The 12,270-nt window shown below is 37.5% G+C and overlaps 2 protein-coding genes across 9 annotated transcripts in view; one reads left to right on the top strand and one right to left on the bottom strand.

Annotated features, from left to right (window-relative positions):
- Nucleotides 1-12,270, bottom strand: part of LOC127853319 (MORC family CW-type zinc finger protein 3-like) — a 382,815-nt gene that overhangs the window by 228,067 nt on the left and 142,478 nt on the right. The window lies entirely within an intron of this gene.
- LOC127853318 (golgin subfamily A member 6-like protein 2) overlaps nucleotides 1-12,270 on the top strand; it is a 128,633-nt gene that overhangs the window by 13,007 nt on the left and 103,356 nt on the right. For 6 of the 8 annotated variants that reach the window (XM_052387735.1, XM_052387737.1, XM_052387734.1 and 3 more), the window contains exon 2: nucleotides 2,239-2,297. The exons of 1 other annotated variant lie outside the window; for it this stretch is intronic. In XM_052387735.1, the coding sequence (XP_052243695.1) occupies nucleotides 2,277-2,297 (21 nt within the window). In that variant the 5' untranslated portion in view covers nucleotides 2,239-2,276. Of the gene's footprint in view, nucleotides 1-2,238; nucleotides 2,298-7,138; nucleotides 7,227-12,270 lie in introns of those variants that run through there. One more of the 8 variants, XM_052387738.1, reaches the window with a different exon arrangement.

The raw sequence follows: 12,270 nt of genomic DNA, 5'->3' as shown, positions 1-12,270 counted from the left end.
AATGAACAGTGGTGACATTTTAAGAGTCATTTACTGTGGCCATAGTCGACGTTTAGTAATGACCGACGGTGTTATTTTAAGAGTCATTTACTGTGGCCATAGTCGACTTGCAGTGATGAACAGTGGTGACATTTTAAGAGTCATTTATTGTGGCCATAGTCGACTTTTAGTAATGAACAATGGTGTCATTTTAAGAGTCATTTACTGTGGCCATTGTCGACTTGTAGTAATGAACGATGGTGTCATTTTAAGGGTCATTTACTGTCGCCATAGTCGACTTGTAGCAATGAACGATGGTGTCATTTTAAGAGTCATTTACTGTAGCCATAGTCGAATTGCAGTAATGAACGATGGTGTCATTTTAAGAGTCATTTACTGTGGCCATAGTCGACTTTTAGTAATGAACGATGGTGTCATTTTAATTAGCCGGATTTTTTTCGAAAAAATCTCGGCTTATAGATTGATGTTGTCGGGCGGGCGGGGGGGCGGGCGGGCGGGCGGGGTGGCGGCGTTCTCGAAAATGTTAAAGTTCTTATTTCATGGTATAACTTTGGTATGCTTGGACCTAGAGTCTTCAAACTTGACATGAAGGTTGGCCAGGATTAACAGATGACCACTGGTCATTTCAAGGTCATTCATTTGAAGGTCAAGGTCACTGTGACCTTCAATATAAAAAATGTTAAAGTTGTTATAACTTTGGTATGCTTGGACCTAGAGTCTTGAAACTTGACATGAAGGTTGGCCATAACTAGTTAGTAACCACTGGTCATTTCAAGGTCATTCATTTGAAGGTCAAGGTCACTGTGACCTTGAATGTAAAAATGTTAAAGTTCTTATTTCATGGTATAACTTTGGTATGCTTGGACCTAGAGTCTTCAAACTTGACATGAAGGTTGGCCAGGATTAACAGATGACCACTGGTCATTTCAAGGTCATTCATTTGAAGGTGAAGGTCACTGTGACCTTCAATATAAAAATGTTAAAGTTGTTATAACTTTGGTATGCTTGGACCTAGAGTCTTGAAACTTGACATGAAGGTTGGCCAGAACTAGTAAGTAACCACTGGACATTTCAAGGTCATTCATTTGAAGGTCAAGGTAACTGTGACCTTGAATGTAAAAATGTTAAAGTTGTTATAACTTTGGTATGCTTGGACCTAGAGTCTTGAAACTTGACATGAAGGTTGGCCAGAACTAGTAAGTAACCACTGGACATTTCAAGGTCATTCATTTGAAGGTCAAGGTCACTGTGACCTTGAATGTAAAAATGTTAAAGTTCTTATTTCATGTTATAACTTTGGTATGCTTGTACCTAGAGTCTTCAAACTTGAAATAAAGATTGGCCAGTACTAGAAGATGACCACTGGTCATTTCAATGTCATTCATTTGAAGGTCAAGGTCACTGTGACCTTAAATGTTAAAATGTTAAAATTGTTATAACTTTGGTATGCTTGGACATAGAGTCTTCAAACTTGACATGAAGGTTTGCAAGCACACTTAGATGACCACTGGTCATTTCAAGGTCATTCATTCTAAGGTCAAGGTCACTGTGACCTTGAATGTAAAAATGTTTAAGTTCTTATAACTTTGGTAGGTAAAAATGTTAAAGTTCTTATTCCATGTTATAACTTTGGTATGCTTGTACCTAGAGTCTTCAAACTTGACATAAAGGTTGGCCAGTACTAGAAGATCACCACTGCTCATTTCAATGTCATTCATTTGAAGGTCAAGGTCACTGTGACCTTCAATGTTAAAATGTTAAAATTGTTATAACTTTGGTATGCTTGGACCTAGAATCTCAAACTTGACGTAAAGGTTTGCAAGCACACTTAGATGACCACTGGTCATTTCAAGGTCATTCATTTCAATGTCATTCATTTGAAGGTCAAGGTCACTGTGAACTTAAATGTTAAAATGTTAAAATTGTTGTAACTTTGGTATGCTTGGACCTAGAATCTCAAACTTGACGTAAAGGTTTGCAAGCACACTTAGATGACCACTGGTCATTTCAAGGTCATTCATTTGAAGGTCGAGGTCACTGTGACCTTGGATGTAAATATGTTAAAGTTGTTAATACTTTGGTATGCTTAGACCTAGAGTCTTCAAACTTGATATGAAGGTTGGCCAGAACTAGTAGATGACCACTGGTCATTTTAAGGTCAAGGTCACCGTGACCTTGAATGTAAAAATGTTAAAATTCTTATTTCATGGTATAACTTTCTTATGCTTGTACTTACAGTCTTCAAACTGGACATGAAGGTTGGCCAGCACTAGTAGATGACAATTGGTCATTTTAAGGTCAGTGAAGGTCAAGGTCACTGTGACCTTGAATGTTAAAAATTAAAAGTTGTTTTAACTTTCGTATGCTTGGACATGGACTTTGCCATGACTAACAGATGACCAAACAAGCAAAACAATAAATAGTATTATTTCATCTAAGTTTATTTTCTTACATTTGATAATGAAATTGATGGAAACTTCAAACAATATGTTACTAATTTGCTAATAAAAAAATTGAGATCAAACTTTCCTAATTGTCAATTCAAGTTCATATTTGTGACCTTAAATGTTATTGTTGTTCATGTATATGCATGCATTCAAAACATAACACAAGGTTTGCTCATGCCTTGAAAAGTACTTACATTTCATTTTGACCTTTGAACAATATTTCAGTAATTTAAGTATTGCATTGACAAAAACACGAAAGGTACTTTCCTGTCATTTAAATCAAAAATCCGGCTTCAATGCGGTCATCTCCGACCGCGGAACTCTTGTTGTCTTTTACTGCGGCCATAGTTGACTAGCAGTAATGAACGATGGTGTCATTTAAAGAATCATTTACTGTGGCCATAGTCGACTTGCAGTAATGAACAGTGGTAACATTTTAAGAGTCATTTACTGTGGCCATAGTCGACTTGCAGTAATGTACAATGGTGTCATTTTAAGAGTCATTTACTGTGGCCATAGTCGACTTGCAGTAATGTACAATGGTGTCATTTTAAGAGTCATTTACTGTGGCCATAGTCGAATTGCAGTAATGAACGATGGTGTTATTTAATGAGTCATTTACTGTGGCCATAGTCGACTTTTAGTAATGAACGATGGTGTCATTTTAAGAGTCTTTTACTGTGGCCATAGTTGACTAGCAGTTATGAACGATGGTGTCATTTTAAGAATCATTTACTGTGGCCATAGTCGACTTGCAGTAATGAACAGTGGTGACATTTTAAGAGTCATTTACTGTGGCCATAGTCGACGTTTAGTAATGAACGATGGTGTTATTTTAAGAGTCATTTACTGTGACCATAGTCGAATTGCAGTAATGAACAGTGGTGACATTTTAAGAGTCATGTACTGTGGCCATAGTTGACTTCCAGTAATGAACGGTGGTGTCATTTTAAGAGTCATTAACTGTGGCCATAGTCGAATTGCAGTAATGAACGATGGTGTAGTTTTAAGAATAATTTACTGTGGCCTTAATCGACTTTCAGTAATGAACGATTGTGTCATTTTAAGAGTCATTTACTGTGGCCATAGTCGACTTTTAGTAATGAACGATGGTGTCATTTTAAAAGGCATTTACTGTGGCCATAGTCGACTTGCAGTGATGAACAGTGGTGACATTTTGAGAGTCATCTACTGTAGCCATAGTCGACTTTCAGAAATGAACGATAGTGTTATTTTAAGAGTCATTTACTGTGGCCATAGTCGACTTTCAGTAATGTACGATGGTGTCATTTTAAGAGGCATTTACTGTGGCCATAGTCAAATAGCAGTAATGAACGATGGTGTCATTTTAAGAGTCATTTACTGTGGCCATAGTCGACTTGTAGTAATGAACAGTGGTGACATTTTAAGAGTCATTTACTGTGGCCATAGTCGCATTGCAGTAAATTACGATGGTGTCATTTTAAGAGTCATTTACTGTAGCCATAGTCGAATTGCAGTAATGAACGATGGTGTCATTTTAAGAGTCATTTACTGTGGCCATAGTCGACTTTTAGTAATGAACGATGGTGTCATTTTAAGAGTCTTTTACTGCGGCCATAGTTGACTAGCAGTAATGAACGATGGTGGTATTTAAAGAATCATTTACTGTGGCCATAGTCGACTTGCAGTAATGAACAGTGGTAACATTTTAAGAGTCATTTACTGTGGCCATAGTCGACTTGCAGTAATGTACAATGGTGTCATTTTAAGAGTCATTTACTGTGGCCATAGTCGACTTGCAGTAATGTACAATGGTGTCATTTTAAGAGTCATTTACTGTGGCCATAGTCAATTTGCAGTAATGAACGATGGTGTTATTTAATGAGTCATTTACTGTGGCCATAGTCGACTTTTAGTAATGAACGATGGTGTCATTTTAAGAGTCTTTTACTGTGGCCATAGTCGACTAGCAGTTATGAACGATGGTGTCATTTTAAGAATCATTTACTGTGGCCATAGTCGACTTGCAGTAATGAACAGTGGTGACATTTTAAGAGTCATTTACTGTGGCCATAGTCGACGTTTAGTAATGAACGATGGTGTTATTTTAAGAGTCATTTACTGTAGCCATAGTCGAATTGCAGTAATGAACGATGGTGTCATTTTAAGAGTCATTTACTGTGGCCATAGTCGACTTTAAGTAATGAACGATGGTGTCATTTTAAGAGTCTTTTACTGCGGCCATAGTTGACTAGCAGTAATGAATGATGGTGTCATTTAAAGAATCATTTACTGTGGCCATATTCGACTTGCAGTAATGAACAGTGGTAACATTTTAAGAGTCATTTACTGTGGCCATAGTCGACTTGCAGTAATGTACAATGGTGTCATTTTAAGAGTCATTTACTGTGGCCATAGTCGACTTTTAGTAATGAACGATGGTGTCATTTTAAGGGTCATTTACTGTGGCCATAGTCTACTTTTAGTAATAAACGACGGTGTTATTTTAAGAGTCATTTACTGTGGCCATAGTCGACTTGCAGTAATGAACAGTGGTGACATTTAAAGAGTCATTTACTGTGGCAATTGTCGACTTGCAGTAATGAACGATGGTGTAGTAATGAACGATGGTGTCATTTTAAGAGTCATTTACTGTGGTCATAGTCGACTTTCAGTAACAAACGATGGTGTCATTTTAAGAGTCATTTACTGTGGCAATAGTCGAATTGCAGTAATGAACAGTGGTGACATTTTAAGAGTCATTTACTGTGGCCATAGTCGACTTCCAGTAATGAACGGTGGTGTCATTTTAAGAGTCATTTACTGTGGCCATAGTCGACTTGCCGTTATGAATGATGGTCCCATTTTGAGAGTCATTTACTGTGGCCATAGTCGAATTTCAGTAACGAACGATGGTGTTATTTTAAGAGTCATTTACTGTGGCCATAGTTGACTGGAAGTAATGAACGATGGTGTCATTTTAAGAGTCATGTACTGTGGCCAAAGTCGACTTTTAGTAATGAACGATGGTGTCATTTTAAGAGTCTTTTACTGTGGCCATAGTCGACTTGCAGTAATGAACGATGGTGTCATTTAAAGAGTCATTTACTGTGGCCATAGTCGACTTGCAGTAATGTACGATGGTGTCATTTTAAGAGGCATTTACTGTGGCCATAGTCGACTAGCAGTAATGAACGATGGTGTCATTTTAAGAGTCATTTACTGTGGCCATAGTCGACTTTTATTAATGAACGATGGTGTTATTTTAAGAGTCATTTACTGTGGCCATAGTCGAATTGCAGTAATGAACGATGGTGTCATTTTAAGAGTCATTTACTGTGGCCATAGTCGACTTTAAGTAATGAACGATGGTGTCATTTTAAGAATCTTTTACTGCGGCCATAGTTGACTAGTAGTAATGAACGATGGTGTCATTTTAAGAGACATTTACTGTGGCCATAGTCGACTTGCAGTAATGAACAGTGGTGACATTTTAAGAGTCAGTTACTGTGGCCATATTCGACTTGCAGTAATGTACGATGGTGTCATTTTAAGAGTCATTTACTGTGGCCATATTCGACATGCAGTAATGAACAGTGCTGACATTTTAAGAGTAATTTACTGTGGCCATAGTCGACTTTCAGTGATGAACGATGGTTTCGTTTTAAGAGTCATTTACTGTGGCCATAGTCGACTTTTAGAAATGAACGATGGTGTTATTTTAAGAGTCATTTACTGTGGCCATAGTCGACTTGCAGTAATGAACAATGGTGTCATTTAAAGAGTCATTTACTGTGGCCATAGTCGACTTGCAGTAATGTACGATGGTGTCATTTTAAGAGGCATTTACTGTGGCCATAGTCGACTAGCAGTAATGAACGATGGTGTCATTTTAAGAGTCATTTACTGTGGCCATAGTCGACTTGAAGTTATGAAAAATTGTGTCTTTTTAAGAGTCATTTACCGTGGCCTTAGTCGACTTGCAGTAATGAACGATGGGGACATTTTAAGAGCCATTTGCTGTGGCCATAGTCGACTTTCAGTAATGAACGATGGTGTCATTTTAAGAGTGATTAACTGTGGCCATAGTCTACTTGCAGTAATGAACAATTGTGTCATTTTAAGAGTCATTTGCTGTGGTCATAGTCGACTTTCATTAATGAACAGTGGTGACATTTTTAGAGTAATTTACTGTAGCTATATTTGACTTGCAGTAACGAAAAATTGTTTCATTTTCAGAGTCATTCACTGTGGCCATAGTCGACTTGAAGAAATGAGCAATGTTGTCATTTTAATAGTTATTTACTGTGGCCTTAGTCGTCTTGCAGTAGCGCTCATCACATGCACGCGCACTATCATGTTGCCTGTTTATATATTTATTATCGATGTACATTAAACTTATAAACCATACGTGTAGTTTATTTATTTATTAAGTACACCATACACATCCATATTTGACCATTGCAGATAGAAGACTAGTACCAGTACATATAATTTCATTCGTATTTAAGAATGAAATTTATGTTATTACTATTTACTTTTTATCTTTTAGTCCTCGGACGTCTTTCTAAAACTAAATGTTTTATAACCGGTCTTTCTCTTCCATAACCGGTCTTTCTCGTGTATGGCCATACAACTATTTTCCATAGCCGAAACAGCCAATCGAAACAGGGGACGAAACAGCCAATGGAATCAGGAAAATGGAAAAGAGTGTTTCCCGGAAGTGAGTCATATGCCGCCATTTTTGTTGTCAAGTTACGATAAAATGGTTGTTCATCGACTTTGAATCAATCCAAGGTAATAAAACAAAGTTCAAAGTTAATGACTGTGTGATTTAACAGTTCAATGTTTCTTTAATTTATTTGTTATTGCTGCGTGTATCTGTTACATCGTCGAATTTAGGTTACACCGGGATACAAACGTTCAGCTCAGAGTTCTTCCTTGTAACCCATTTTTTTTATGTCAAAAAATTATGTCTCACGTATGTCTAAAAAATCGAGTTTTATCAACCTAATACATCGTTACAAACACAATATCTGTTATTACCGATATCAATTTGCGAGTGAATTGTGGAGAAATACTCGAAACAGAAACTTTATACAAAACCCATTGCCAAACCGAAAGCCGAAGTTTTGATTTGACGATTCGATCTACTTACGGATGTTCCGGAGATAGTCCGTATATTACGATTGGTAGATTAGACACGAGATTTATGTCGCAGAGGATTCCGGAGATGGTCTATAGCGTATTTTCGAATTCAGAACTACTCGGAATAATCGGCTTTGTCCATTGCAAAAAACATATACATTTAAAAGAATCGTTGACGTGTTTGAAACTTTGGATTAATATCAATATTATGCGAGCATTACATATCATGTAAGTTGTTTTTATTTGCGCCTTATGGATATATTTACAAGCTATTTGTGTTTATTTATACCAGAAAATAATTTTCGCCAATGGCGAATTTGGCGAACGACAGCGAAAGCAATAACCAAGTTATTTTGCTGTGTCCAAAACATTGCAAGTATGGCATGGGCCCTGATTTGTTTTATTAGCTCATCTATTTTTTGAAAAAAAATTATGAGCTATTGTCATCACCTTGGCGTTGGCGCCGGCGTCGGCGTCCGGTTAAGTTTTGCGTTTAGGTCCACTTTTCTCAGAAAGTATCAATGCTATTGCAGTGTCCGACAAATCCATTGCCCGGAGCCCGGGGGCTACCAAAATTTTTCATCGGGCTACTGAAATTTTCCAGCTGACGCCCGCCGGGCTACTATAAATCTATAAGAGCGGTAGCCCGGTTTATTGACAGACATACGTAGAATAAACACGCTGACCATGTGTTTGTACACTGTGTATTGCTTATAATCCGATAACAAAGTGCAATCAATTATCTAATCAGTCACCGATCACTTGCGGTAATGTCTTAAACAGTAACAGTGAATTTTAATCATCCAATCAGAATCAACATTTGTCGTCTGCTAATAATATAATGAGAGCCGGTTGGATAGTTGGCGCACATGATGCAACATCATTTCGCAGTTTGGAATTCTTTGTTTACCGCAACAATGAGTAATAGCGACAACGTTTTTGATGTCGTTAAATATCCAAGGACGCCGAATATTAAATAAATCTAAACAATAGCGGATTCTTCAAAACGGTAATGAAACCGAAAATGATTATTAATAACAACGGTGTGAACGCGGTTAACACCTGCTAATAAGTTTGCATAGTCAATTAATAATTGGATTAATCGACTGTTAATCAATAATCCCATATATGTCCGATTTATATTTCTAAAACCAAATTATGGGTGGGTAATATAGACGATAAGAGTCATAAACACAAACGTTTGAAATTTTCTAAAGTGTCAAATGAATTTCGGCATATGGTTCTATTTAAAGATATGATGAAATAAGCTACCAATCAGGACCGTACGTTGTATTGCAACTTGCGTAAATCACCTGCCACGGTTTGCACGCGTTGTGTACAGCTATTTAAGGTTACAAAATTCTACATTTCAGAGATGAATTTCTTTGTCCAGATAAAAAGCGCGCGAAAATTGGCGTGGGTGTATTTATTTGTAAAATTATAAAAATTTCGTAGCGGGTACAACATTGAAATCATTTAATTTCCATTAAAAGTTTCGTTGTGAATTTCAACTAAAGTACCGGGGTATCTCGCGAATTATTTGGCATTGACATTTCCTCTTAATAAAATATAATGTAAAGCACGCTGTATCGTTACCGTTACGCTGTATCAGTTCCTTCATTATTGAAAAAATTATTGTATTGTATACTGACTGCACACAAGTGTCGTAACATAGGATGCAATACGTTAATTCGGACAGTACTTAAAGTCAGACACAAGTAAATAAATGATTTAATACTCTTGATTTCTTGAAACTCGGTATTTGTTGTTAAAAAGGGCAATTGCATTGATTAACACCATACGAGTCAATCGTGTTGATCATCTAAACGCTTTATTTACGTTTCCGACTTAACGTGCTGTCGGAATTTAAGTACACATACATGTAATATCTACATGCAGTATATGATTTTCTTTGGTAAATTTACATTTAAGTACACGGTGCCTGTACTGTTACATTAATTTACGATATTGACTGTGTTCATCCGACTACTTGCTGTATTATGTATATGTATGTATACATATTATGTATATGTAAATGAAGAAATAAAATAAAGATGAAAACCTGCCTCTTATCATTTTGTAGATAAAAATTTTATGGGCTACCAAATATTTTTATTGGTAGCCCAGTGGGCTACCTGAAAAATAAGAAATTTGTCGGACACTGCTATTGCATTCAAACTTGGTACACTTACTTACTATCATGAGGGGACTGGGCAGGCAAAGTTACATAACTCTGGCGTGCATTTTGACTGAATTATGTGCCCTTTTTATACTTAGAAAATTGAAAATTTTGGTTATCCCCACGCTTTTTGAAAAAAAGGTGGGGATATTGTGGTTATCTCCGCCCTCCGTCCGTCCGTCTGTCTGTCCGTCCGTCCTGGCCACTATCTCCTCCTACACTAAAAGCACTAGAACCTTGAAACTTACACACATGGTAGCTATGAGCATATGTGCGACCCTGCACTATTTGGAATTTTGATCTGACCCCTGGGTCAAAAGTTATAGCGGTTGGGGTGGGGCCGCGTCAGAAATTATCACTCATTTTTTTAGGTTATTTTACATTTACTTCTTTATTTCTACACCGATTCACTTCAAATTGATACTGGACCTCTCTTATGACAATACGGTCAATCTCAACCATGCATGGCCCCATTCCCAACCCTGGGGCGCCCCGCCCACATAGGCCACACCCACCAAAAATTTCCATTTACTATAATTTTTTCATTTCTACACGGATTCACTTCAAATTGATACTGAACTTTTGTTACGACATTAGGGTCAATCTCAACTATGCATGGCCCCAATCCCAACCCTGGGGCGCCCGCCCACATAGGCCACACCCACCAAAAAATTCCATTTACTATAATTTTTTCATTTCTACACGGATTCACTTCAAATTGATACTGAACTTCTCTTATGACATTAGGGTCAATCTCAACTATGCATGGCCCCATAACCAACCCTGGGGCCCCGCCCACATAGACCACACCCACCCAAAATTGCCTTTACTATAATTTCTTCATTTCTACACCGATTCACTTCAAATTGATATTGAACTTCTCTTATGACAATACAGTCAATCTCAACTATGCATGGCCCCATTACCAACCCTGGGGCGCCCCGCCCACATAGACCACACCCACCCAAAATTGCCTTTTACTATAATTTCTTCATTTCTACACCGATTCACTTCAAATTGATACTGAACCTCTCTTATGACAATAAGGTCAATCTCAACTATGCATGGCACAATTACCAACCCTGGGGCGCCCTGCCCACATATGTCACACCCACCCAAAATTGCCTTTTACTATAACTTCTTCATTTCTACACCAATTCACTTCTAATTGATGATGAACTTCTCTTATGACAATACGGTCAATCTCAGCTATGCATGGCCCCATTACCAACCCTGGGGCACACCTAGGTCAAACATTCGGCGTGGGGATACGCGTCGGCCTCTGCCGCGCCATTTCTAGTTAAGTTTTGCGTTTAGGTCCACTTTTTTCAGAAAGTATCAATGCTATTGCATTCAAACTTGGTACACTTACTTACTATCATGAGGGGACTGGGCAGGCAAAGTTTGATAACTCTGGCGTGCATTTTGACAGAATTATGTGCCCTTTTTATACTTAGAAAATTGAAAATTTTGGTTAAGTTTTGTGTTTAGGTCCATTTTATTCCTTAAGTATCAAAGCTATTGCTTTCATACTTGCAACACTTACTAACTATCATAAGGGGACTGTGCAGGCAAAGTAATGTAACTCTGACTGGCATTTTGACAGAATTATGTGCCCTTTTTATACTTAGAAAATTGAAAATTTGGTTATGTTTTGTGTTTAGGTCCACTTTATTCCTACAGTATCAAAGCTATTGCTTTCATACTTGCAACAGTTATTAACTATCGTAAGGGGACTGTGCAGGCAAAGTTATGTAACTCTGACTGGCATTTGGACGGAATTATGGGCCCTTTATACTTAGAAAATTGAAAATTTGGTTAAGTTTTGTGTTTTGGTCCACTTTACCCCTAAAGTATCATAGATATTGCTTTCATACTTGGAACACTCGCAAACTATCATAAGGGTACAGTAAAAGGACAAGTTGCATAACTCTGGATGTCATTTTTGCGGAATTATGGCCCTTTTTCGACTTAGTAACTTTGAATATATGGTTAAATTTTGTGTTTCGATTCACTTTACTTCTTAAGTATCAAGGCTATTGCTTTCAAACTTCAAATACTTTCATGCTATCATGAGGTTTCTGTACCTGGCAAGTTGAATTTTACCTTGACCTTTGAATGACCTTGACTCTCAAGGTCAAATTATTAAATTTTGCTAAAATTGCCATAACTTATTTATTTATGATTAGATTTGATTGATACTTTGACAAAACTACTCTTACCTGACATACCACAATAGACCCCACCCAAACAATCCCCCGTGCCCCCCCCCCCTCCCCCCCCCCCCCTCCCCCCCCTATTTTTTTTTTTTTTAAGATCATCTCATAAATGACCACCACACCCTCACACTATACCCCCCCCATCCCACCCCCCCCCCAATTTTTTTTTTAAACGGTTAAAAGACACAAATATTTATTTTTATTATTTTATGTTTGAAATACCGTCCAACCATCGCACCCAAGAATCCCCCCCCCACCCCGATTTTTTTTTTCCTTCATTTTTTTAACATCATCT

This window comes from Dreissena polymorpha, chromosome 12, assembly GCF_020536995.1.
Source record: "Dreissena polymorpha isolate Duluth1 chromosome 12, UMN_Dpol_1.0, whole genome shotgun sequence".
NCBI lineage: Eukaryota > Metazoa > Mollusca > Bivalvia > Myida > Dreissenidae > Dreissena > Dreissena polymorpha.
This window is presented reverse-complemented; position numbering and strand designations above follow the sequence as displayed.